Source organism: Gopherus evgoodei, chromosome 8 (genome assembly GCF_007399415.2).
Source record: "Gopherus evgoodei ecotype Sinaloan lineage chromosome 8, rGopEvg1_v1.p, whole genome shotgun sequence".
In the NCBI taxonomy this organism is placed as follows: Eukaryota; Metazoa; Chordata; order Testudines; family Testudinidae; genus Gopherus; species Gopherus evgoodei.
The window spans coordinates 83,524,281-83,551,964 of record NC_044329.1 but is presented as its reverse complement, the minus strand read 5'-3'; the positions used below and the strand labels follow the sequence as shown (position 1 = coordinate 83,551,964).

General features: G+C 40.7%; 1 protein-coding gene across 2 annotated transcripts in view; it reads left to right on the top strand.

Moving 5' to 3' along the window:
* The window catches only part of WDR63 (WD repeat domain 63), a 53,670-nt gene that overhangs the window by 18,180 nt on the left and 7,806 nt on the right, over positions 1-27,684 (top strand). For both annotated transcript variants that reach the window (XM_030573803.1, XM_030573804.1), the window contains exons 4-18: positions 5,281-5,462; positions 6,042-6,146; positions 9,084-9,230; positions 10,198-10,397; positions 10,773-10,889; positions 12,024-12,214; positions 13,084-13,208; positions 13,306-13,395; positions 16,101-16,190; positions 17,714-17,842; positions 20,239-20,312; positions 21,362-21,509; positions 22,433-22,520; positions 25,330-25,460; positions 26,368-26,431. In XM_030573803.1, coding sequence (XP_030429663.1) covers positions 5,281-5,462; positions 6,042-6,146; positions 9,084-9,230; positions 10,198-10,397; positions 10,773-10,889; positions 12,024-12,214; positions 13,084-13,208; positions 13,306-13,395; positions 16,101-16,190; positions 17,714-17,842; positions 20,239-20,312; positions 21,362-21,509; positions 22,433-22,520; positions 25,330-25,460; positions 26,368-26,431 — 1,881 coding nt within the window. The remainder of the gene's footprint in view (positions 1-5,280; positions 5,463-6,041; positions 6,147-9,083; positions 9,231-10,197; positions 10,398-10,772; positions 10,890-12,023; positions 12,215-13,083; positions 13,209-13,305; positions 13,396-16,100; positions 16,191-17,713; positions 17,843-20,238; positions 20,313-21,361; positions 21,510-22,432; positions 22,521-25,329; positions 25,461-26,367; positions 26,432-27,684) is intronic.

Sequence of the window (27,684 nt, the reverse complement as noted above, 5' to 3'; positions counted from 1 at the left end):
CACAGGAACAGAGCTGGCAAGGGGATGGCAGGGAAAGCATGACATGCACGTGCCTATCTATGATGTTGTTAGTTGGAAAGTTCCCTAGCAGAGCAAAAGGGGAGTTTTTACTGTTGCAGTCCTTATGCTGAATGGGTGGTAATTTTTTTTTCCCAGAGAGTTGCTTTGCAAGAGGAAATGTAATTTCCTGGGCCTGTCAACCATGACATATTGAAATCTTGGCTGTGTCTGGAGCATTGCAGCTGTGTACTAGGGTTCCAGGTCTGTGTCCTGACCACATCATTCACTCTCTGGGGCAGCAAGGGCTGGGAGTGCTGCAGAACAACATGCTCGATTCTTTAGAAGGAGGAAACACTTCAAGTTGCTTCTTCATAGTTGACTCCTATAGCCAAAATGCTAGGCCAGGGGTTGGCAACCTTTCAGAAGCGGTGTGCCGAGTCTTCATTTATTCACTTTAATTTAAGGTTTTGCGTGCCAGTAATACATTTTAATGTTTTTTAGAAGGTCTCTCTAAGTCTCTATATTATATAACTAAACTATTGTCATATGTAAACTAAACAAGTTTTTTAAAATGTTTAAGAAGCTTCATTTAAAATTAAATTAAAATGTTGATCTTACGCTGCTGGCCCCCTCAGCCTACTGCTGGTCTGGGGTTCTGTTCGCCTAGGCCGGCAGCGGGCTGAGCGGGGCCTGCTGCCAGGACCCCAGCTGGCGAGGGTCTGGCAGCCAGAACCCCAGACCAGCAGTGGGCTCTGCGGGGCCGGTGGCTAGGACCCCAGACCAGCAGTGGGCTGAGTGGCTCAGCCCGCTGCCAGCCAGGATCCTGGCTGCCAGACCCACTCAGCCTGCTGCCAGTCTGGGATCCCTGCCCTGCCCACATACAGTGGGTACCTACCTTCTCCCTGGTTCTGGCCCATTCTCTTCCTCTCTCTGCACTGAGCTGAGGGTGGGAGTGCAGTGAGCACAGGGCTGGGGGTGAAGGGGCAGGCTGGGGGTTGGGGTGTAGGGTCTGGCTAGGAGCTAGAATGAGGGAGGGGGCTCAGGGTTGGGGCAGGAGGTCTGGGTGTGGAGTGCTTACCTGGGCAGCTCCCATTTGGTGCAAGGGGTGCAGGTGGGAATGTGGGGGTGGCAGTGCAGGAGCTCCGATTTGGTGCTCAGGGTGGGGGTCGGGATGTGGGGGGTGCAAGGGTTATGGGAGGGCTGGGGTCAAGGGGGGGTGAAGGAGTCAAGCAGAGGGCTGGGTGTGTGTGAGGGGGTACAGGGCTCAGGGTAGAGGCATGGGGTGTGTGGGGGGCTGCAGGGCTCAGGGCAGAGGGCTGTGTGGGGGGGTGTCAGGGGAGAGGGCTGGGTGTGTGTGTGGGGGGGTCAGGGCAGAGTGCTAGGAGTGTGGGGTGCTCACAGCAGGGGGCTGGAGGGGATATGCCCCTATTCCACCCCCTTCCCTAAAGCCCTGTCCCTGCTGCTTCTCTGCCTCCTGCACGCTGACTCCACTCCTCTCCCACCCACTCCCTTGCAAAGGCCATCAGCTGATTGGCTGGCAGGGAGGGATGGAGAGGAGGAGGAGGGGCAGGAACCCAGCACATTGTGGGAAGAGGCAGGGGAGCCGGCAGGACCAAGCTTCTGCCCTTTGCCCCCGGGGGAGGGGGAGGAGGGGGGAGAAGAGCAGGCTGGGCAGGGCAGGATTTTTAATGGCACGCTGCTGCCTGCCGGGACTCCAGGACTCCAGCAGGCAGCAGTGTGACATTAAAAATTGGCTCGCGTGCTGTCTTTGGCACTCATGCCATAGGTTGCCGACCCCTGTGCTAGGCCAAAGAAAGATTCATGGCCTGGCCTCCTCATCCCAAAGGTGGGGGTCTGGGGTCATTGGAATAAGGTGCCTGACAGGGAAAACAGAGACTCTTGGAAGCTCGTGCAAATATAAGTCCTTAAAATCTAAGCAATATAGAAAAGGAACGCAGCGAAATGTTAATTAGCACTTGTGAAGCAAATAGACACAGGAATTGTGTGTGTCATGTGTGTGTATTGTATGCATACTGCAAAATGTTGTGTAATAGCCAGGAAGTCCAGGTAGAACACATCTTTCATATTGCAGAGCATACTAGGAATGGCTTGATATTCCATTGATTTCAGTGGATGACATCAGCAGAGCAGATGCAGTGGAGGACCTGCAGTGAAAGGGTTTAAAGGATAAATGTGGGATTTATCAAATTTATTAAATGATAGGCCTATGGGGAAATTTAACTTCCTGGATGATAGAGATTAAGAAGGATTTATTGTTTTGTCAATTCTAAAAGGATTAAGTTTGAATTGACTTCTCAAAGCATGTTTATCAAGCTGATCAATACTCCATTTTAGATTTACCTGCTTCAGCTTAAAATAGACAAAAAAATGCCTGCTCCAGGTTCTAGATATCCTGACAAAATATACCTTATAACAATAGGAAATAGAAAAACTCAAACACCAGCAGATCTCACAAAACCCCTGCCCAGCAGCTGAGAATATAACAAAACCCACCTGGCCCTTCAGGTCCCCAGAAACCTCCATTCTCTAAGCAGCTAGTTGAAAAGAAGAGTTTTGCAGCTTGCTCTCAAGGTCAGCAAATGTGAACTATTTCAGATCAAAGCTTAGGGGTCCTCTATAGGGTGACCAGACAGCAAGTGAGAAAAATTGGGACAGGGGATAGGGGGTAATAGGAGCCTATATAAGAAAAAGACCCCAAAATTGGGACTCCCTCTATAAAATTGGTACATCTGGTCACCCTAGTCCTCTATGAAGAATGTCCTCTCAACAGCTCTTATTCTAATAAGCTAGGAGAGATCCAGCTTGAATGCCTTTGTAGTCTGCAGCTATGGCAGTATTGCAAGGGGAAAAAGTCTCTCAAATAGGCAAGGCTCAAACCAATTAGGCCTTTATAGGTTATAACCGACTATTTACATTCCATCCAAAGCCAACAAGCAGACAATGCAATTCAGGAAGCACCAGTGTCACACAATAGTGCCCTTGCATATAATTGGTAACAGCAAGTAGCAGCAGATTTGGCCTCTCTGGCCCTCTCTCATGACACATGGAGTAATGAGGCCAAAACTGAGTGATTGGCACCACAACCTGGTGCACAGGGTTAGGAAACCAAATCAGAGTGAGCACACTGGGCAGTGGGCCGCCCAGTGCTACTCCTTCTTGCTGCTTCTATGGGGCAAGCTCCTATACCAGGGCTCCTCCTCAGGAGCCTGTCCAGCCTTATCCCACTTCCCGAAGCCTGTATCTCCTCCCTCTCAAGGATGGGGAATGACACTGCACCTGGGTGGGCCGGGCTGGAAGGTAGGGGCTGAGCATGATGCAGACTTGGTGGGCTAGATGCTGGGGCCAGTGGCAGCAGTGGGGATGGCTCCACATGGATTACCACTGCATACCATGTCAATTTCTGGGGGCACCCCTGGTGTCACATACTCATGGTGAGCTACATCACTTAACAAATGGGTCCACCATATTCTACATTAGCTTCAGCTTTTGAATGGATGTAAGGTGTAGCCCCATCCCATGTAGAACTTACTACAGTCATCCTATCTAGAAATGACAAAGGCATAGATTATAGTGCCAAATCTGTCTTTGAAGACACAGTCAGAGTTCTAGTCAATGTTCTTTGATTATCTAAAAGCAGATAGGAACCTAACAAGAGTCACACTTTAGTAACAAATGATGGACACATACTCTCAACAAGGGGTCAGATATAATCTTTGTCATACGCTCTGGTTGTCTCCCTTGGCCAGCCATTGCCACCTCAGTTTTATCTGGTTTGAGTCTCAATCAGTTTGCTCTTATTCATGCTTCAGTCTCACCCGGTAACTGAAAAATAGGCTCAGCTGCACCCTAGACAGGATGAAATGGAGATGAGGGTCCTGATTTAGAAAAGCATCACTGTTCGGGACAGTACATAAACCTGTGCTTAAAGTTAAGCATAGGCTTAATTGCTGTCCTGAATAGGGATAGACTTGGACTTTCCTCAATCAGGGCTATAGAGCTGGAAATCATTAGTATATTGAAAGCATTTCAGTCCATGCCTCTTCACTAACCCTCCTAATGGCTTTATGCACAATGAACAAGATGTATGAGGTGACAAAGAGGAAGCTTGCTGCGCCACCCCATATGAGAGAACCCATGAGACAGAAGAGCAGTTGCCTAACACTGGGTGCACGAAGCAAGCACAGGGCAGCTCTGTCTAAACCCAGTTTGGTCTTCACGTGAGTTAACAAAACCTCATAATTAACTGTAGCAAAGACTGATGGCAAATTTGACAATATCAGTATGGACACTCTGTCCTTATCCACTGCCTGAAGGCCATTGACCAATGTAAATATAATAGTCAAAGCCCAGAATGACAAGGGTTTAGGAAGTCAGAGGCATCAAGATACTATGAGTTGTCTTGCTGCAACCTTTTCCATAATCTCAAACAAACATTACCAATTAGATACAGTCACTAATTACCGATTATCAGCATCTAGACTGGATTTTGATCAAAGGACATACACGTGCTTCCTTAAGAGACTTGGTCCTCTGTTCTCTTCAAGGTAGCATTGGCCATCTCCTCTAGGAAAGGACCAGTATTTCCATACTGGCCATCACTAGCTAGGAATATGACCAAATTACAGGTTGTGGAATGAAGTTTCCCCAGCATATTACCGAGCAACGCTGAACAAAACTCAAGCAGCATTGGTCCCCTCTATATATTACTGTGGTTTTATAGATGCAGATGTTTTGGTCTGAGTACTGTAAATTTTATCCACAGTGATACCAGATTTCCACACTCCAGGAAGGATTCTTTTCAGCCAAAGAATAGACATAACTTAGATTTACCACAGTATCCACCACCTTAAAAAAATCAACTGATCATTATTTTGTGAATGCTAGATTAGCAGCAAATAAATGTTTCTTTGCCATCCACACAGCCAACTCCTAGCACAAAACTTCTGCCTTAGCATAGGATGATTGTGAATTCATTCTTCTGTTTTCTTGAAAGATTTTATTTTAAACATATATTGATTATGCAAAATGTGTTAGGCACTGACTTTTACAACATGAAGACCCCCATGTTATCTTTCCATATTGAATTTACAATTTATGCCGTCAAATGCACCAAAAACTATAAGTACAGCGGTTCAAAGGTGTCATATTACTAGCAGTAAGAAAGATTTAGAACTGTTAAGGACATACCTCCTACACTGTCAACCTTTCAAGGAAAACACTATTTTTGTTCACTCTCCAACTTTGCCTTACCTTTTCTAGGCCACCCAGAGATCTTTCCATTAGTTTTCACTGAAAAGACACAGGAAATTTTAAATTGTCGAATTAATGAAGATATCACAGAAGAAAAACCTTACAAACTTCTGAAAAAAGAGGACATAATTCAGGACATGAAGACAAGAGCTGCAGTCTCCGATTTCCACCCAGTCAAAAAAATAGTCCTAGTACGTAACCCCTTTTTTTCTAACTTTAAGACTTAAAACCCTCATACCATGTACTTTCAGTGGTAAGGACCATCCTCATCTGTCCATCTGTGAATACTCTAGGAAAACCTATTTTCATTACAATTTTTCATATTCATATATAAGCCTTAAAAAGAAATGTAAAAGGGGATAAATATTAGTATATTACAAAATAGAAATAAGTCTAGTTGTGCCTTTGGATATGTCCTTGCAATTTTCATTGAAGTCAATGAGAATTGTAAACACACATGTAAGGGCAAAACAGCCCTCTGTACTTGTAAATTTTTACAAATTCTGACCCTGATCAGTTAATTGTTAATGTTAACTTTGCCATTGACTTAAATGAGCATAGGATCAAGCTTTTTTTGCACATTACTTGCTTTCTGCTTTCCAGTAGCTAGCTACAGTTCTTTGCATTTAAGAATTGTTTTTTCTTCAGGATTGTGTTTTCTGGTATTGACTACTTAAATATCTAATTCACAATTTTACAGATCTTAGATTAATCTATCAGTTGTAATTGGAAGTTGAATGCATGAAACCTTTCTGTTCTTATTCATGCAGGAATATCCAGGGGAAGAACTTCTGATAGTTTTAGATACAGAGTTCAAATATGGACAGAACTTTTATCTTGTTGCAACCGAAGAGGCCAAGGAAAGCTTTTTAAATGTAAGAAAATCAAAACACATCTTCACATTATTCCACATACTTAAAATAACTCCCAGTGCTACAGTCACACACACACACTTTGAGATCTGTATTTAGGGTGACAAGACAGCAAGTGTGAAAAATTGGGACAGGGGGTGGGGAGTAATAGGAGCCTATATAAGAAAAATCCCCAAATATCAGGACTGTCCCTATAAAATTGGGACATCTGGTCACCCTATCCGTATGGTTTCTTCTTCTCTTTGATTCCCATCCATCAGCTCACCAGCAGCCATGGGGCCGAATGAAGTTTTTCCATCACTTTGTATCAGCTTCACAGCCTCATTCATCACTGTGTTTATCCAATACATCCTCAGTTTTCCTCTCCTTCTAGTTGCTTGCACTCTGGTACATATCACCTCATTTGGTATCCTTTCTGGGTCCATTCTTGACACATGTTCAAACCATTATAGTTATCTTTCTTAGCTCTTCTATAACTGCATTATTTCTTGCCCTAGCGATGTTCTTAGCACGTAATTTTTTATTTTCTGCAGTTTTGAATCTCTCAGTATTCCTCTCTGCTAGTTCATTTCTACAGTCACTCTCTTATGTTCATCAGCTTTCCTCATACATCAACATTCTGACCCATACTGCAATATCAGCACAGTTGTCTCTCATACACTGATTTTAATTTTTTATTGAAATGTCTTTAGCCTTCCAGATCTTACAGAGTTTTAGGAATGCAATAGTGGCTTGTCTAATTCTTCTTTTTGAGTCATTGATACAGATCTTCTTCAATGACATGAAAAGAAGATTTGTATTGAACACACTTATAAATAAAGCAATCTACTTGCAAGAATTTTACACTTGAAGTTAGTCTTAACATGCAAAATATACCTATAATTTATACTGAAAAGAGTTTGGGTGAAATCCCAACTCCATTGTCAATGGGATTTTTGGCATTGACTTGATTGGTGTCAAGATTACCATTTCTCATAAAACTGGTAACCACACGTGCAAAATCTCTAGTTTTCCAGATTAGACACATTTCAGTAAGAGATTATAATTGATGAGCTAAAGACTCTTCAAAGGAAAAATATCTATTCAATGAATTGTACTTAGAAAATATATTTTTGAATGCAAAACATTAAAGGAAAATATTAATCTTGTAACTGACAGTCACATATGGTTTTGATTTTTTTTCTACTGTTGTTACAAGGAGCACATAAAATTATTATAACTGAAGGATTAGAGAAAACTGCTTATTTTCATTGCAAACATTTTTTATATAGCCATTTAGACTCTGCTTTTGCAAATATTTGTACACATGATTTCAGTAGGCCTATTTATTTGCCTGAGGTTATTAGCATGCTTACGTGTTTGCAGGATTGGAACCTTAATTAGTGAGGTCTCAATTCTGCAATGCACTGTGTACTGGAGCACCACTGTGTGGGTCCCTGTGACCTTCCAAGTTCAGTATACTGCAGGATCAGGCCCTTAGTCATTTTCTCCTTTTGTTCCTGTGCATCTGTCACAGCAGCAGGGGAAGGGAAAAAAAACATTTTAATAGAAAATAAAATAGTGATTGTACATAAGAATAGCCATATTGTGTCAGACCAAAGGTCCATCTACCCCAGTATCCTGTCTTCCAATAGTGGCCAGTGCCAAGTGCTTTAGAGGGACTGAACAGAACAGGTATCAGAACAGGGAGTGGATGGGTCATTACACAAAGTAAAATCTATTTCCCCATGCTAATTTTTCCCCTACTGTTACTCACACCTTCTTGTCAACTGTTAGAAATGGGCCATCCTGATTATCACTACAAAGGTTTTTTTTCTCCTGCTGATAATATCCCATCTTAAATAATTACCCTCGTTATAGTCTCTGTGTATATATATATCTTCCTGCTGTATTTTCCACTGCATGCATCCGATGAAGTGGGTTTTAGCTCACGAAAGCTTATGCTCAAGTAAATTTGCTAGTCTCTAAGGTGCCACAAGTACTCTTCATTCTTCTTGCTGATACAGAGTAACACGGCTACCACTCTGAAATATATCATCAAGTGATTCATCCCTTGTTGCCCATTACCAGCTTCTGGCAACAGAGGCGAGGGACACCATTCCTGCCCATCCTGGCTAATAGCCATCGATGGACCAATCCTCCATGAATTTATCTAGTTCTTTTTTGAACCCTGTTATAGTCTTGGCCTTCACAACATCCTCTGGCTAAGAGTTCCACATGTTGACTGTGTGTTGTGTGAAGAAATACTTCACTTTGTTTTAAACCTGCTGCCTGTTAATTTCATTTGGTGGACCCCTAGTTCTTGTGTTATGAAGAGGACTAAATAACACTTGCTTATTTACTTTCTCCACACCAGTTATGACTTAATAGCTCTCTATCATATTGCCCCTTAGTCGTCTCTTTTCCAAGCTGAAAAGTCCCAGTCTTATTAATCTCTCCTCATATGGAATCCGTTCCATCTCCCTAATAATTTTTGTTGCCCTTTTCTGAACCTTTTCCAATTCCAATATATCTTTTTTGAGAAGGGCAACCACATCTGCACACAGTATTCAAGATGTGGGCATACCATGGATTTATATAGAGGCAATATGATAATTTCTGTCTTATCCCTTTCCTAATGATTCCCAACATTCTGTTAGCTAATTACAAGGGACTCAGAAGCAGGTGGAGTACATGAAACTACTTCAAACTCATTTTTAAAAGCTGACTTGCTTTTAAATTGATAGTGTCCCTTTAATATTTATTGGAAAATTCATTGCTAAAAGGACAGGGCCTAATCCTCCAAATCTTTACTCCTGTGAGTAGCCGGATTGACTACATTGAGACTATTTGTGTGAATAAGAATTGGCAACACTGAATTTTATCTACATTGAAATAATATATTTATGTTTATATATGAAAAACTATAAATATAGTCTTTGTAATTACTTTGTCTTATAGCCTCCAGAGGCAGTGGAAGAAGAAGGAGAGACTAAAGAAGGAATGACAGAGGAATACATTTATAAGGCTCCTGTCCGCAAACCTTGGGTCTCCCTTGGCAGCGAAAAGGAAATTGAAGAAGAATCAGTTAATGAATCTCTTAGAAAGGTCAGAAATTATAGATGTCATTCAATCAAAGTCACATTCTCACACAAATTCTCTGTTAAAATAAAATTAAAGAAGTTCTTTAAATGAACAGAAGGCAGAAAATTTAGATTTATGCCTGAAATTCTTGTGGTCATCCCAGTTTTGACTGTGATCTTGTCAGGTACTACAGCAAAGGAGAGTTGGAACTAGCTAGACCTCTAAGAAAAACTGGAAGTGCTGTAGGAAGAGATTCTGATGTTTTCCTTTTCCATTTAAGTCCATACATGATCCAATGCCCTAGACTGTAATGAGGCAGTCTGCTGCTGGAGATGTAAAACAGAAGTCATGGCCATTTGTGGACATTAAGCATCCCAATACCCATTTGTAAGGTTTGGGGTGGTAGTTTTGATATCTTTGCCAAATAATTACAATTTAGATAATTGCAATTATTTTCTACTTACTTAAGATCCCAATCCTGCTCCAAACAGGTCAGTGGAAAAACTCCCATTAACCTCTGGGAAGTCCAAATTCTCCATGTAGTTTAAATGGGATGCAGTATTTTCTTCTATTTGTTCTGGAATCTGCTGTCTGATATAGCATTGGGCTTACGTTGCATATAGGCTTTGTGGTGGCTCTCAGAGCAGGGTAAATTTCACCCAGAGAGAAGTGAGGTAGTTATTTGGACAAAGGGACAATTTTGATATCTCAGAGTAACAGGATTAGCCCTTTCAGTGGTAAGAGTAATTTAAAAAATATTCAGAAGTCCTGTACCATTTAGAGAGATAAAAATATATGATGACACACACTTATTGGTGATTTGGGCTCATGAGAGAGGTACAGAATTTCAAAAATCTATAAATGTTTGTGAACTCTATTTACAAGTGACCACCAGCAGATCTCTGAATCTCACTGTTTCAAAGGACTTGACTTTCAAGAATAGTTTTCCTGTAGTTATTTCAGAAAATCTCTTATTTTGGGTGTATTGCAGATTAAATATATGATTTCTCGAGTGCGCAGAGAGTTTGGTTCAAAGGTCAAATTTACTGATAGAAATGCTTCAAGTGTGAAAGATGGCTACATTGAATGTACATCCTATCAGGATAAAAATTTCAGCATTAAGAAACTTGAAAAAGATGTTGGTGCACAAGTCGTTCCAAAAGTAAAGGAAATGAGCACTCAAACAAAGTGGTAAGTGTGAAATGGATTTACTAGTTTTTAGTAATTATAAAGGGAAACAATCCCTTCATCATTATTTATTAATTTATGTCCTGATTCTGAGCTCACTAACAGTAATGTAAACCAGGAATAACTCATTGGAGTCAATGGGGTTACACAGTTGTAAATCTAGTGTGAGGGCAGAATCAGGTCCTCTGAGACACCTTTTCAAATACTGTGCATCTAAGTTCTCCCTCACTTCCAAAGTCGGATCAACCCAAATCATCTTACCAACATTAGCAAAAATTAACATAGTTAGCTTTCCATTTTTTGTACTTCATAAGGCTTCTTTAAAAAAAAATAATCTTTCAAACTTACCTGTGTTAAAATTTATTCCAAATTGCTTAGGACCTATCCAAGAAATGCAGCCACACAGTATTTTCCTAGAGAGTTCTCAGATGAAGAAAAAGAGCTGTGTTTGTCATCTGAGGAGCTGAAAGAATTTATTATCTCAGTGTTTTTAAGGTAAAAATGTTGCAATAATATGCAAGTTTACCTTCAGTAAAATGGTACACACAACTATACAACAGGTGTCACTATATACTTAGGTTTATAACTGTTAGTTTTAAAATCAAGACAAAAGAACTGAATTCTTTGATGCATGCATTCCCAATCCATTGTCTTCTTATGTTGTGCTTTGTGGAAGGTGGTTTCAAATTTCTAGAACAAGTTAGTCAGCTGTTAAGTCACAATTAAAAACTTTCCTACTAACAGAAACTTTGAACCATCTGAAATGTAAAGTATATGTCCACTCATTTCATGTGTTTTTCCATACTCTACACCAGTGGCCGCCACAGGTTGCCCACTACTGCTCTACACTGTCACTTTTGCTAATTATTGAAGTACTTCCATCATAGTAATGCTATTGCATACCCATCCAGTAAAGTGACTTTATACACCTTCCTCTGAAGCATCAGACATTTGCTACTGTCAGAGACAGAATACTGCTCTAGATGGACCAGTGGCCTGGTCCAAGTAGTGCAGTTCCTATGTTTCTATATTCTGCATCTTCCTAGCCTATTTTTCTTACTTGATACTGTAATAGATTTGTGATATCACATTCATTTACATGGGAACAAGTAATACAGTTCATGACAAATTCATTTTCATGGGTAAACAAAAAATTGTGGGCCAGATCCTCAGCTGGTGTAAATGGACATAGCTCTATTAAAGTCAGGAAGCTACATCTGTTTATACCACCTGAGAATGTGGCCCTGACTCTGCTGGATTAAGTAGAAATAGGAGCTGTAAACTGTGAGGGCCCAGTCCTACAGCTCTTACTCATTTGAGGAGTCCATTGAAATCATTGGGGCTCCAGAGTCGGGTAGTAAACTTCAAGAGCCTAATCTAATCAAATCTATCTGAGCACACACAAGTGAAATGATAGCACAGTATGTCTATTTTTTATTAAGTGTATTTGAATGTGAAGGGCTCTCATGAGAGTAGTGACCAGCACTGAGTAACCATTGTGCATACCACTTTGGGGCATGTGGTCATAATTTTTAAATGAAAGATGTCTCTATTGAACTAATGGGTAATTATCCCATTGAATAATCACATCTGACATTTTTGAAAATGTTAACTATTTTCATTACACAGAGTGGAAATAGCATTGCAGCAAAATGAAATTATGAATGCCTTTTTTGATGATTGGAAAGCATTAGCAGAAGATGAAAGTGCCTTTGGTGGCAAGTCAGATGCTTACCTTAAGGAATACCAGTCATTTACAGACCTGCACTATCTGAAGCATAGAAGAGTTAGCTGTGTTTGCTGGCACCCAACCATTTATGGTAATACTTATAAAATATTTAGTTCATGCCTGAAATAGTTTGAGAGTTTTGAAGTTTAAACTGATAAAGGTTTTATTGGCTTTTAAATGTGGAAACCACTGATTTGAGATAAAGTGGGATATGAACAGGTATTGTATAAAATTCAAAGAGGTAATGAGGTAGGCCAGATGATTTCTTGTGCAAGTGTATAGTAGAGAATACAAAGGAAGGATATTTTCCCTTGTAAGACCCATTTAAAGGGACTCTAATTGTGCTGGGCCCAATTTCTTTCTCATACTCTCCCAGAAGCACACACTGCTCCATGGAGCCCTGCTTCTCTTTGAGTTTCTCCTCAGCACTTGGTTATGTGGCTCCACCTGAGTGTAGGAAGCACCAGTAGTCATTCTGAATGTTTTCCAATGTTTCCTTTGGGGTATTGCAGCTCCACACATTCCACTGAATAGCCAACACTGCAGGATACAAAGGAAATCTGCCATCTTTCTAAGTATAACAACAAAGGAGTTGGTTTCTTAATGGCTGCCCAAGAGCATAACCATTTCTGTCACGTTATTCCAGTTTTGAGATTACAATTTAATGACTCTTAGCAAAAATATTGAGTTATATTCTGGTCTTGGGCTTCCATCACTCATTTATAAGGTGCTTAATCATTCATTAACTAAAATTATTGCTTTAAAGGTGACTTACAGTGGGGAAAAAAATTGTGTATGTATATAAAAAGGAGACATAGCCTATTGTTTCTCTTTACAGTCACCTATAAAGCAATAATTAACAGAGCCATTAACACCTGAAGTGGGCATGATATTTTTTTTTTTAGAAGTGCTAAATATTTTCCCTTTATCGACCATGACGTTTGTTTACTCCTCTATCAGGGATTATAGCAGTGTCAGTAACAGAGCGGCTTTCTTATGAAGAACGCATTACTCAATCTGGTAAACTGTTGTTGCAGAAGTCACCAATTCTTTTTTGGAGTTTCTCTGACCCTATTCACCCTCAGGTAAAACAGGATTTTAAAACATTCAAAGCATTCAGACAACAAAGGAACAATTTTTCCAACATGGCTGCATTTCTCAACTGATTATTATTTTTTCTAGTTAATGCTGGAGTGCCCTGAAGAGGTCTACTGCTTTGAGTTCTGTCCATCTGATCCCAATATCATTGCTGGAGGCTGTATGAATGGACAGGTGTTGGCTCCTTTCTTCTTAGTTCTATTATTTTGTATATTGATTGTTCTAGTCAATCTTCATTTCTGAATTTTAATTTACTATATTAGTGTATCTGCACTAAATAGTGAATAGTCAGTGTTCTTGAACAAATGGAAAATGCAATATGGCAGCAAACTTGGTAGTTTGTATAAACTAGTGAAGCACAGTCAAAATACACATGGCTAAATCATACCACTTGTGGGATAAATTCCCAGGTTTCAGCTCCCACTGTGGTAGTGAAACAAAGTTTATACCTTTATTGTGCAGGTATGGGCAATGAAGTCTCTTAACCCATGGATAATCAAGTATTTACAAGAAAGTCCCGTTGCCTGCACTTTACTTCCTATTCCCCTGTTCCTTTTCAGTTTCCTAAGGAATCACATTCCTAGGGGCTCCCTACCTATGTCTGGATCTAAATCCCCCTTATGAGAGAGATCTGACAGAACAAGAGCGTATTCCACACCTAATAATGCTGATAGGATAGGCATGATTTTATTTGAAGAAATTCCTCATACTGTGGACAACTGTTTAGATAGTGATCCTCATTGACTCATTTTTTTCTTTAATACATTTTGGTGTTTTGTTAAGTATTTTATTAGAATGAGTATGTTAGGTTTCTCCTCCACAGAATTGCCTTGGCACATTGCCACTCTTAGGAGTATTGCATACTATTCTTCATGTCCCACAACCACTAAAGGGACTGGGTTGACTAGAAATGTCCACTTCTCGTATCTGAGTGGCTAAGCTAACTGAAAGCTGTAGACCCATCCAGGCTTCTTAGTTCCAGAAACTAAGCATTTTCATCCATTGATAGCAGTTCATAGAAAAAAAACGTAGAAATTACCATGCTTGATTAGATGTCTGTCTAGTTCAGTATCCTGTCTGCCAGGGGACAGCACCAGATACGTCAAAGGAAAGGAGAATATGTAAAGAAGTTTGGTCTTGTGAGGGATCTAGTATAGCAGATCAGTCCAGCTTCCCTGCTCTAGATGGTACCAAAGCAGTCTGTGATCATAACTGCTTGGTTTCCGTAGATGCTTGTCTTTAGGTGGGCTGTGCTGCCTTTATTCTTCATCTCCAATATAGCAGAACTGTGGGCCTTTCCTTGGACCAATAGTACTTGAATGCCTGTTACCAGTTGCACCAGGCCATGTCCAGATCCATGTCCTTGCTTGTACTTCATCGTGGCTTTAGAAAATGAATGCTTCCCATCTTTAGAGTTCTCCTCCTTTTTTGGTTCTAAAGAGGAAATCAGTAAAATATGAACATGATAGAGGATATATAAAACAATAAATGGTACAAAAGATACAGTTGGGCACCCCATTTATCCTCTCCCATAATACGAAAACAAGGAGACAGAGAATCATAGAAGATTAGGGTTGGAAGAGACCTCAGGAGGTCATCTAGTCCAACCTCCAGCTCAATCCCAACTAAATCATCCCAGCCAGGGCTTTGTCAAGCTGGGCCTTAAAAACCTATAAGGATGGAGATTTCACCACCTCCCTGGGTAGCCCATTCCAGTGAAATAGTTTTTCCTAATATCCAATCTAGGCCTCCCCCACTGCAACTTGAGACTATTGCTTCTTGTTCTGTCATCCGCCACCACTGAGAATAGTCTAGCTCCATCCTCTTTGGAATCCCGCTTCAGATAGTTGAAGGTTGCTATCAAATCTCCCCTCTTCTTTTCTGCAGACTAAATAAGCCCAGTTCCCTCAGCCTTTCCTCAAATATCATGTGCCCCACCCCCCACTAATCATTTTTGTTGCCCTCCACTGGACTCTCCATATCCTTTCTGTAAGGGGGCCCTAAAACTGGACACAATACTCCAGATGTGGCCTCACCAGTGCCAAATAGAGGTGAATAATCACTTCCCTCGATCTGCTGGCAGTGTTCCTACTAATGCAGTCCAATATGCTGTTAGGCTTCTTGGCAACAAGGACACACTGTTGACTCATATCCAGCTTCTCGTCCACTGTAATCCCCAGGTCCTTTTCTGCATAGCTGCCGCTTAGCCAGTTGGTCCCCAGCCTGTAGCAATGCATGGGATTCTTCCATCCTAAGTGCAGGATGATGAAATTGAGAGGAAATGCATTTAAACTGTTATAAAAGAAATACTTTCTTTACACAACACATAATTAACTTGTGGAGCCACAAGATATTATTGACCCCAGGAAATTAAAATAATTCAGAAGAGGATTTTTATGGACAGGGGAAGTTTTATTCCCAACTTTCACTACTTAATGTTGGTTTATGAAACATGAAAGTTTATATCCCAGATGTTGTATCCTGTCTGTAAATATTATCATCCATACAAATGTCTAATCCTTTATTGAGTTCTGAGGATGTGATGGCATAGAAGCAATTTTTCAGTCCACAGCCTCAGCAATCACTTTAAAGGTGACACTTAGAAATGCTTGATCAGTGTGACAGGCTGCACAGACCACCTAATTGTTAACTGACTCACAGATGGTTCTAGAATTTGCAGTCTGTTGCACAAGACTACTACACTGAGGGTCTGCAGAGGCAATACCTTAAAAAAACCCACCACCCTCCAGTTCTGGCATCGGAAGTAGACTTCCTCCTTCTACTTTCAAACAGTTCTCATATTACAGTTCAGAAGTCTGTTTTAATCTATCATTTAAACAGAAAAAATACTTTGTAAGGACATTCATTTCTCCTCATAGGTTGTACTGTGGGACATTTCTGAGTATGAAGAAAAGCTGCAGAATGCTAAAACTGGTGCTGGTGGAAGCAAGAACACTGCTGTTAATATGGTTAGTACTTGAGTTCTGTATTTAGTGCTGGAGTATGCCCTGCTGAGAATAAAAAAAGAGAAAATGAGAGGAAGTTAGGAAATAAATATGGGAAAGGGAATGCAGGCTTAAAATGAAGGAAATATCATCCTGGCAATGAAGTACTAACTAGACTGTATTTCGATACATGAGGCAAGAAAATAAATCTATCAAAATCTCATATCTACATCATCAACCCAGATAAATACTATTACTGTAATTCACACAGACCAGAGATACTATAGGGTATTGTTATTTATTGAGCACCAACAGTGTATTCAGCCCTACCCCAGGAAGCTACCTGTCACAGGGCAGAACTCATCAGTGCAGCGCCTCCTGCTGGTTGTCCAGGGATTTAGCATTTCCAGCCTCCAGAGCACCCTCTGCAGGCCGGTGTCCCGTTTGCTGCTGGGCCCGAGTCCCTCCTGGACCCCAGTGCCCCTTTCAGGCCAGGGTGCTGCCCCCTGACAGTACCCCCACAAATCTGGGTCTCCCCTCCCTGGGGAACCCCCACCCTGCCTCAGTCTTGGGGTACTACCAGTCACCATCTAGCCCCCGTTCACTAGGGCGGACTGCAGTGTAAAAGTCACTCATCATAGGTAAGGAGCGTTTTGGACCTGCTGCCTCTACCTGCCTTTGAGCTGCGCTCTGCAACCCCAGTACCTGATTTGGCCTTTAACAAGGTCTGCAGTCTTGGGGGGTTTCTAAGCCAGAGCTCCCTAGCTCCTCTGGCCTTCCCCCAGCCAGGCTCCAGTCTTGGCAGCCAGGCCCTTCCCTCTCTAGCACTAGAGAGAGACTCTCTGTGACCACTGCCCATTGCCCTCTTATAAGGGCTAGCTGGGCCCTGATTAAGCCAGCCTCGGCCTAATTGGGGCATGGCCTCCCAGCTGAGGCTGCTTTCCCTATTCAACCCCGCTTTTCCTTCCCTGCCACAACCCTCTCCCTGGGTTGTTTTAAGCCTTTTAAGGCAGGAGCGTGTGACCACCCTGCTACACAACCAAATAGATCAAATCAATATAATATATTGGATGATGGTATAAACTGAAAGCAGAACAGAAATTTTCCCCAGTGCTAAACGTGTATATGGAAGTGTGATTTAAAGGAGAGAGGGAAGGTGGTTTGGCTCACGGAATGAGGGAGATAATTCCTGGCAGAGTGTGTGGTATGGAAGAAGGCATGAAGATGAGAATGGAAAGAGGATACAAAGTAGGTAATTAGAAGGAAGGCCTGAGAGTACAGTGGAAGAAATAATGCTATATTGGAGGTGGGTGGAGCAATTGTGGACATAATTTTTACAATATGTTATGCTAGGATCTGATTCAAAGCTGACTAAGACTTTCCATGAATTTTATGGGCTTTAGATTAGACCCCTAGAAAGGTTTCTAGATTGAACTAAAATACTGTAACGGGACATTGACAATATGTGAAGTTTCCTTTTATTTCTTGATAATGTTGTATTTTGCAAAACATACCTTTTAAAATGTATCTTTTAAAATCTTCTCTAGCCAACGTTTATACAAGCACAACAAAGTGGTAAGGAACCACATTTTGTGAGATATTGTGCAGTCTCTTCTATAGAATATGGCCATAAATCAGTAATAACGGATATACACTGGCTGCCAGACTATTTTGAGGTGAGTTTCAACTGATATTTTATTACTTTTTCTTTATATTTTTAACAAACCACTAATCACAAATCAGTGTGTGAACTGCAGATCAGGTGTTACAAGATGAAATTATTTACAATAATCTCAGTAGTATTTGGGCTCAGTATTTGTGACTGCATCCTAGAATGCCAAACAATGTCAATCCGGTCTCTCTCATGCTCTCTGTACTTCAGGATGGTACTCCACTCTCACCTTTTATTATAGCTGACTCACATATGTAGCTGACCTTATTATAAGATTTCTATAGCTTTACTCAGAATTACATTAAAGATGTTTTGATAACAACAGATGGGATTTCAAAATATATTAACTCTACTATAGGAATTACTAGCCTGACACCAAGAAGTTAAAGCAATAACTTCTTAGGTCACCTAAACAACTTAGTTGCCAGAAATGACTTCACTAACAGATCTCCTTTTTCTAGATAGAAGTTGTATCCACAAAAATTGGACCTACATTTTCTTTCTATCCTATTCACAGTGCTCCATCCATAGTATCTTAAGGGCCCTTTCAGCTCCCTTTAAAGTTAGTGTGGGAGGGAAAGACGGCTCCCAGGAGTCAGTCCTACATGATCATTGCTGTCTAAGAGCTAGGATTAGTGAGGTGTGCAAAAAAGAGGCCAGGCTGAAAAATCAGACCCACAACCCAAAGTGGATGTTATCTTGAGAATTTCTTGTAACTAAGTTTTTAAGACTCAGCTGCTACTGCATTAACAGTCGAGTGAAGACTGTGGAGAAAACAGTGCAGAGACATCATTGGAAGGAAGATTGATAGATTTGCACATTAATCAATAATTATATTGTGATAGTACCCACACCCCCTCTTGGTACTGTACATACATGTATAAAGACGAGGCCTCCCCAGAAGAGTACATACAAATTTGCCAGTGGTTCAACTCAGGATATGTCTACAGCAGGGGTGGCCAACCTGTGGCTCCAGAGCCACATGCGTCTCTTCAGAGGTTAATATGCAGCTCCTTGCATAGGCGCCAACTCCGGGGCTAGGGCTACAGGCACCAACTTTCCAATGTGCTACAGGGTGCTCGCTGCTCAACCCCTGACTCTGCCCCAGGCCCCATCCCACTCCACCCCTTCCCCCGAGGACCCTGCCCCTTCCCCTCTGTCTGCTGTGCCCTTGCTCCTCCTCCTGCCCCGCACCCTCTCGAGCCTCCTGCACACCACAAAACAGCTGATTGCAGTGGGCAGGAGGCGCAGGGATGGAGGGTTAGGTGCTGATCCGTAGTGCTGCTGGCGGGCGGGAGACACTAGGGACATGGGGGAACTGATACAGGGGCTGCTGATATGTTACTGTGGCTCTCTGGCAATGCACATTGGTAAATTCTGGCTCCTTCTCAGGCTCAGGTTGGCCACCCTTGGTCTACAGCATCAGTGCTACAGGGTCAGCAAATTCAGTATCACAAAACTGCATGATAGACAGTAAACAAACTACATTAGGATTTTAATCCAGCCTTCCTTACTCATGCAAATAACCCTTTGACTTCAGTGGCCATGTTTGTGAGAGAAAATTTAGTAGGATTTGGCTTATAAATGATGGATGCAACTTTGCTGAATAGCTGATAAATGCAAGTTTTGCCAATGAGCAGGAAGTAGTCAATTCTTTTTCTAGACAAAGATTCCAATGTGTACATACATTTTCATCTTTTTGAGACTGGGAATTAGGTCTGAAAATAAGATCAGAAAACATTAGTGGAATCAATAACGTGCATTATTTCATCAGCACTTTGTTTTCTATTCTTTTTATTTTCTGAATAAGTTTAAATGTAAATCTGATTTTCTGTTTTGATCTAAAAAGAGGAAGTCGTTCAGAGAAAGTAGTTATTGGAAAAATATACGCAGCCCAATAAAAACTAAATTGTTTATAATTACTATACATAAGTATCATTTGAGATAGTCACTTTCTGAATCGCAATTTCACTGTGTAGTTGTTTACTATTAATTCTTCACTAATTTGCTATTTGGTTTAAGCAGGATGAAATTTACAAGAGGATGGCTATTAGATACTCACATATTTGACAATTGGGGGCCTGATTTTCAGTTGTGCCAACAACTTAAGATCTCATTGACCTCATTTCAAGTTGTATGTGGTTGGCATTTCTGACTGTCAAGGTACTACCGATTTACTTGAAGTATGCTTGTTTTGGTAAAACGTGTTTGTTTCATTTTCATATCAATGGGCTAGTGAGCCCAGACTTGCACAGCTGTACCAGAGTATTTGTACAACCAACAGTGAGAGGCTCTCTTTCTTAAAACCTGTTTTAGAGAAGTAGCTTTGTTGATAATAATTTGTTGCAATTTGTCATCCCCATCTCCCTGTATTATTAATTATTATTATTATTATTTTAGGTTAACAGAATGGGCATTGCTTTTGAAAACAGAGCTGGAGTTTGTGTGCAGCTTGTAACCTGCTCTCCTGATTGGTAATGCATTCTACAAATGTTTTCATAGGCACCCACAGTCACAAAACATCTCCTGAATCCCTTTGAAAATTCTTCTAAATACACCTTATTATTCCATCTCTTTGCTAAATGTTTCAGCATATATTCCATGGTGTAACTGACCAAATTCTGAATTCCTACAAAGCTGTCTGGAATAGATGAAATTCATCCTGTTGCGGAGGGTCAGCACACAGATCACCACATCACTTACGCCCCACATAAAGGCAGTGTGTGGGGTCAAGTAGCTGGACAGCTTTACAGAGGTTCTTTCATGCTCACTTTGTGCCACAGAAAAAATGTCTGGGCTGGTCCCACATAGATTGTCCTGGAAGGCCACAGAACTGCATTTATGCACAGGAGGCTGCTAAATAACCTAAGGCCATGTCTACACTGGAAACTTTTGCTCAATTAGTGACATCAATTAATGTGGGTTTTTAATGACATTTCTAAACTGGCAAAGGTCTTAGTGTAGATGCAGTTAGACCTGCATATAGTCCTTTTGCCAGTACAACTCATTTCATTCAGGAAGCATCCACTACGGGCCACTGTCAGAGACAGGATGCTGGACTAAATGCACCTTGAGTCTGACCCAGTATAACATTTCTTATATTCCTCAACTGGCTGCCAGAGCTGTAGCTGCAATTCCAACCCAGAGGCTGGAACAGCAGCTGTGGGTGGTGGGCCTGCACAGCAGACCCATTCCCAGACCAAGTAATTAGGATCTATGCAAGGGAGTGCATTTCCTCCACTGAGTATGTAGGTTTCTTAAACTAATGGTATGATGCTTATTTAGCTACAGTATATGATTAAGAACAGAGTGAGGACAAAATGTGGAGTAACTATATGCCCTAGTGTACAAAAGTAGCTATAAACTAGTTCTCCATTTCTCTGTTCCCCAAACTCTTGCATCTATTGCTATACTAATTTTGAAGATAGAAGATAAAAAACAAATATTATACAAAAGCTTATTGAAAAGTTACAATTTTTAAGCATACAAAGAGCAATAATCTACAATCTCTGGTTTTGTGGAGCTCCATATTATTTTGGGATCTTCGAGCCCCCAAAACTACTATCCAGAATTCAACTGAGAAAGCAAAAGATGAGAAGACTATCGAGGCTCCCCCTGATGTACCGACTACTTTTAAACATCTGGATCTCTCCTGGAGACCTCTCATTAAGGTACTGTATATAATGTATAACCTTGCAGAGTTGTCATGGCATTTTTAAATTAAAAAAATCACAGTGCAATCATGCTAAATTTAGTAAAAAAAAGTCATGGTTTTAGGGGGAAAGGTATGAAAATGCAGTTCTACCTCTTCAGAGACAATATACCTAAATCCCTTCACTGCTGCTGCCGCCTCTTTGCCCTGCCAACAGGCACCAACCACCTGCAGAAGCACCCTGTGCCCCAGTACCCCAATCCTAATCCCACTGGTCAAACCTGAGTGGCACTGTGACCTTGTGCACTAGGTCACAACGCTCGGAGTAGGGAGCCAGGTCAAGACCTACAGGATAGGAACCACTGCTGGGGGGTGAGTATATACAGGCTCACTCTCCACCCCCTCACCCCAAAATGTACCATGTAAATGTTCAGATTGTGATTTTCCTTTTCATTTTGTTATGATTTGTGTAGAGGAAGACCATATTTTATCCCTATAACATCAACAGAATAGGACAAACACTTCCCAAACTTAGCTTACAAGAACTTTAAAATGATCTAAGAATTTCTGAATAAACGCAGGCTACAGTGGAAGTAGTAATGTATACGAACATTTTTACCACCAGGTTGTCTCTTCTGGTCAGAGCAGGTCTAGAGACACGTTTGTAAAAACACGAGTGGCCACTGGGGCTACCACCAGTGGAGCTGACATTGAAGTGGCAACAGTGAGAAATTTTAGGGGGAAAAGTATAACGTAGACTAGACCACTGAGTCACATTTTAACTACTGCTAGCAAAGGCGGCAGCAGAAGCCAGGGTTTGTGGAATCTGAAGAATGCACTTCAGACTGACAGGTCTTTAGCATTACAACAGAAAGCAATTTAGCTATATGCCTCAAGTGTTTGACAAAATAAGTTATCAAATACTTCCTTTCTACTAAACAGGCAAACCTAGCCAAGAGCGACACAAGTGGAGACTATAGTCCTACTAAAATTAGCCTAGTGGATGAGCATTTCCATTACAAAATGCAAGGTAATATTTTCAGTTTATATTTTTGAGATACAAGTATTTTGGTAAGATGATTTTTCTCTGTATATAGAATAAAAGATAAGCAACATAAATATACTGTAACTAATGGATCTGTTTTCCTAAATTTACTGGTATATCATGGCACTGAAGGTAATGAACACACACAATATGGGAAGAACAGAATCTCTACCAATGGGTCACAGGTTATCAGATCTCATTAGAAGTTATACTAGCAAGCTTCAGAGGGGTAGCCGTGTTTGTCGCTTTTTACAGATCCAGACTAAGAGTCCTGTGGCACTTTATAGACTAACAGAAGTATTGGAGCATACGCTTTCGTGGGTGAATACTCACTTTGTCAGACGCATGCTTATACTAGCAAGCTGTTTTTCCCAGGAGTACTTACTCCCATCAAAGTGAATTGAGCCTTGGTCAGTACTATGTGTGATTTCCTCCTTTAGAGCCACTGTTAGAAATGTATTAATCTGGGGTTTTATTTTAAATGAACCTTTCCTTACTTCATTTTCTACTCCTGAGGCAAGTCTTCTATTTGCTCACTTTGCAGCAGAAATTATTAGTCTCTGTATGAGAATACTTTCAGAGAAAGTATTCAGAGAGCAAACCTATCATGCTATCTTAGGTACTTGTATAGCTCCCATTACCATAGTATTTGAGTGTTACTGCCATACAATCTTTAATGTATTTATCCTCATATGTCCCTCAAAGGTAAAGAAGTGCTATTACCCCCATTTTAGAGCGGGGTAAACTAAGGCACAGAAAGTCTAAGTGATTTGCTCAAGGTCACACAGGTCATTGACTGATCAAGTAATTGAACCCAGTTCTTCTGAGTCCTATGCTAATGTGTGGACCATCCTTCCTCCCTGCATTGGTAAAGTAGCAATCAAAAGGAAAATATTGAAAAATCATTCAAGTCTTAGGAGAATGGGGGAGGCAACAGAAGGGGGATGAGGCAGATTTGGAAGGGTGAAAGATCATCAGGCAGGTTTATAAGGTTTGGAGCAAATTAGTAACAATGGGACAGTATGTGTCCTTAAAAATACTTTTGGAAATCATTACCTCACTGACCCTGAAGCACAACAACTCTGTTACTAAGATGTGCTGGATCAGATTTATGTACTGCCCACTACTAACTGCAGTTGGTGTAAATAAAAAGTTCATAAATAATTCTACAAACTCACTACTTAAAAATATTCACATAGCAAACTTCAAATTCCCCACTGCCCCCCAAAAATGAGAGAACGCAAGAGAGACACTAATCTTTCAGCTATCTAATTCTAACTTGCTACTGAGCCCTCGTCAAAGAAGGAAAGTAAGAATTCTGGGACAAGAGAATTCATTGTCAATTGTCTTTATCAAGTTCTCGAGGAACACCACAGACTCCAGCAAGTATTAGACATTTTCATTACTGGTGATCATGTTTTTCCCCTCAGGTTGAAAGGGACATTGCCTAGTCAAGTTTGGTCTAAGCAAAAGAAAGACCAAGAGAAATATTGCTGTAGTTTTTAATTCCAACTGAAACATTTATTGAAACAAATATACATTCACTGTTAGCAGCCAACAAGCTCCATCTAGAGAGCAAATACATCTGTACCACAGAAATTTTACTCATTTGTGTAGTCCCACTGAAGTCAGTGAGACCATTTGGGTGCATAAATGTTCATAGGATTGGGCCCAGACTCAGTTATGCTCTGAAGTCAGGGTTTTCCATCACACTTTTTCCAGCAGTGCTTAGGATTCTCAAGTGACAGATTTTTCTATCATCCCAGACCCACAACCCTGCTTATCAATTTACATGGCTGCAACAGAGCTGTCTCCACAAGCACATCCTGTATTGAAAGTTTTTCTTAGCCTCTCCCATTTAGGGTGACAAGCTTTTCAAAAGGCAAAAGCAGGACACATGCAGGAGCCCCGCCCCCTCCACCCCTGCTCCTCCTCTTATCCTGGAGTCCCTGTCCCCTGGCCAGGCTGAAAGCCAGAGCCAGGCCATGGTAAGAGCCAGGCTGCTGTGGGGAGCCCTGTGTCCTTCCCCTACCCAAGGCTACTATTATTGTGGCCTGGCTCCAGGTTCTGGCCTGGCCAAGGGGGAAGGGACTACGGGGTAAGAGGAGGTGCAGGGGCAAAGCCTCATGACAAGTAGGGGGGATAAGGCCAAACTCAGCCCCCCATCCCCCCGCCTCCGCAAACAGGCTGACACCACCCCTAAGCCTTGGAAGACATGGAGCGGGTGCTGCAGAGAATCTGTGACAAATGCTATCCCGGAGTCATTCAGCCTGGGACTGGGTCTTGAAATCCACATTTTGGATTGTCTCAGCCAATTCAGGATGGGTGATCACCCTCTCCTATTGCTACAGCAGTGTTAGAGCTCTGCCAGGGTAGCAACATCGAGAGTACTAGTGTAGACTGGTCATCGGCATTTTAACCACTGCGTTGTGTAAACTGGCCTACTCCAGTGCTCCCGCTTTGGCTGCCACTAGTGGAGCTGCATCAGTGGTGGGCAACTGTGGGAGATTTTATGGAAAATCTGAAGTGTAGGCACCACAAGAGTACTGCTTGGCCTGCCTTCTATTGCTAGCAATTTGCTTGTGCTCAGCCTCTTTCCTCTGCTAGATTTAAGGTAACATTCCATTCCATGCCACACTAGGTTCACTCTTCTCTGGAATTTTCTTCCCTCCTTTATTTCTTATCTTGAAAGTTCTATCCCTCACCCTTGAATTACCTTAGTAAGGAAAATAAGATGTTTGATCTAGTAAATTTCCCTATATAACCAAATGATTATATCCATATTCTTTTCAAGATAAGATGCAATACCAAACCAAACCAGAAATGTTTGGAGATGAAAATCCTTATAAGCAGTTAAGGTTCCCTTCAGCCAAACCTCTTAAAATACTGGAGAATATCACCACCAACTTTTTTGTTGGAACTGAAGTAAGTTAAACATTTTGATCATCATCTATGACTGATAATTTTTAAAATAGCGGAAGTGTGCTGGACAATTTATACAGACTGCTGCATGCAAATGTTTTATTTATGAGTTCATCAGTAGTTTTTTCACTCTGAATTTGCCTTGCCTTTGTACCCCATTTTGACACATTTATATAAATATTTTACTTTAAAAGATTGCTGGGCCATACACCCATGTTTAAAGGCTGGGATTGAAACTCAGTGGGAGTTGGGTGGATAATTCTCTTAGGCTCCATTGGAAATCCCAGCCAAAAGGTGTTGAACTTAATTCTTAAACCCAGGAACACACAAAATGTCTTTATTCCCATTGCCAGAACTATTAGGACAGTAATTTATTGCAAGGTTTCCCCTAAAGATCTCATGAAAGCTATATATTTTCAGTTTTTCCCCTAATTTAGTCCTGTATTAAAAATAAGCCTAATGTTCCAGCTTCTACCCCATTTAAACTAGATCTAGCTGCCAAAATTGAATAATTTAAAAGGGTGCCTTTTGAAAATTTCCTGCATTTCTTCTATTTTGGGGAAATCATTTCTCCCTCTTGCTGCCACCTTTTCCTAAAATTGTGGGATAAGGTCCACACCATACATGTGAACGAACTACTCCAGCTCTACATGAAGAATGCCCTATAAATGCTGATCAGTAATTGCAATTTTTTAAAAATTAAAACCCAACTGATAAAGTAATGTGAACATTTGCCGCATTTTTGCAGTCGCGCTAAAACATGTTCACATTAAATGTATCTAAAAATTGACATTTAGTAAAGAGACTCCAATTTTATCAATTAAAAATAGGCACATTTTGACTAAAGCTTTTGCTATAAATATTTCACCCAGCCTCCATTTGCATTTATTTGATGTCTCTGGCATCACAGGATGGTGAAGTTATTTATTCCGACTGGAAGATGGAGAGAGACAGTGACTCAGGACGGCTGATTAGTAAGTTCAAGTTTTTCACCATCAACTAAAACTGTCTTTTTAAGCTAATGGACTGACGGATATAGAGGATACAGACATAGATTGAAGCCTTGTTTTATTACACGGGGATCTAAGCTTTGTAGGACGGACTCTTGCCCTGTCTGCAATAGGAATTTGACTCATTGCTGACAACTGGCATCAGCAAAGAGCCTCCAAACTGGTGGTGAAAATGATTTGACTGCTACTGTAGAATGAAGAAAACCCTTTCAATACCATTACCAAATGGTATTGAAAAGTTTTGTCCCATTTACACTAGTAATTAAAATGTTTTTAACACCAGCTCTATGGGACCTATTGCAACTGTTGCCAGCAATGGGTCAATTTGTTTGTATAGATGGAGCTTAAATGTAAGCTGATGCCCTGTAAACAGTTTTGAAGAAGACCATTTCCAGACATAGAATAGCAGCGAACACAGCAGTGGTAGAACTCTCATCCTTCCCAAGTCTTTTCACTTGAAAGCTTAATTGTGACTATTTAAAATAGGAAATTGCATTTTTCTAAAACACAACATTAATTGAAAAACTTATATTAATACATTATTTGGCTGGACAGTTAAAATGAAAATGTCTGCAAATCCAATAGGTCCTTAGAGTGACATTAGCTTAGCCACACAGTACATTCTGAGTAGCTTTTAGTATATATGAGAAACTGAAATTATACTATATTAAATATTAAACCATTCATTTAACAATATTAAAACAAAGGAAATACGTAGTATGTATGTCATGCAACTTGGCTGACAATGTTGCTGTAGGAATCCAAACTTCTATATTTTCTGACTTTTTAATTTTAACTGCATTAGTGTAGCTTTTGCATTTAATTGATGGATACTAAAAATATTCCAGTGTTTGTAACTGAGGGATTCAATAAAGAGGGTTATATTGTGAGAAGCTAGAAGTTTTAAGTTGCATTTTAATGTCCTATCGTTTCTATCCTGAACTAAGAAATGCTTGCTGAACTCTAACAGTTTTCTAGGATGATGGCTAAAGATATTAAATTTATAGACATAAATAAAAAGTATATTTTAAAAACTTCTCAAATGGTATCAGTATCTCACAGAAATGTACACTGAACAATAAAGCAAATAATAATAAAGCTAATATATGAATTAATGAAAATTCTCTGAAGACAAGTACAGCACCTTCTACAGCGCCCCACTAGGATCTCCTTCCTTGGGGACAAATGCCTGAGAGTTATTAGAAAATTAGAACAGA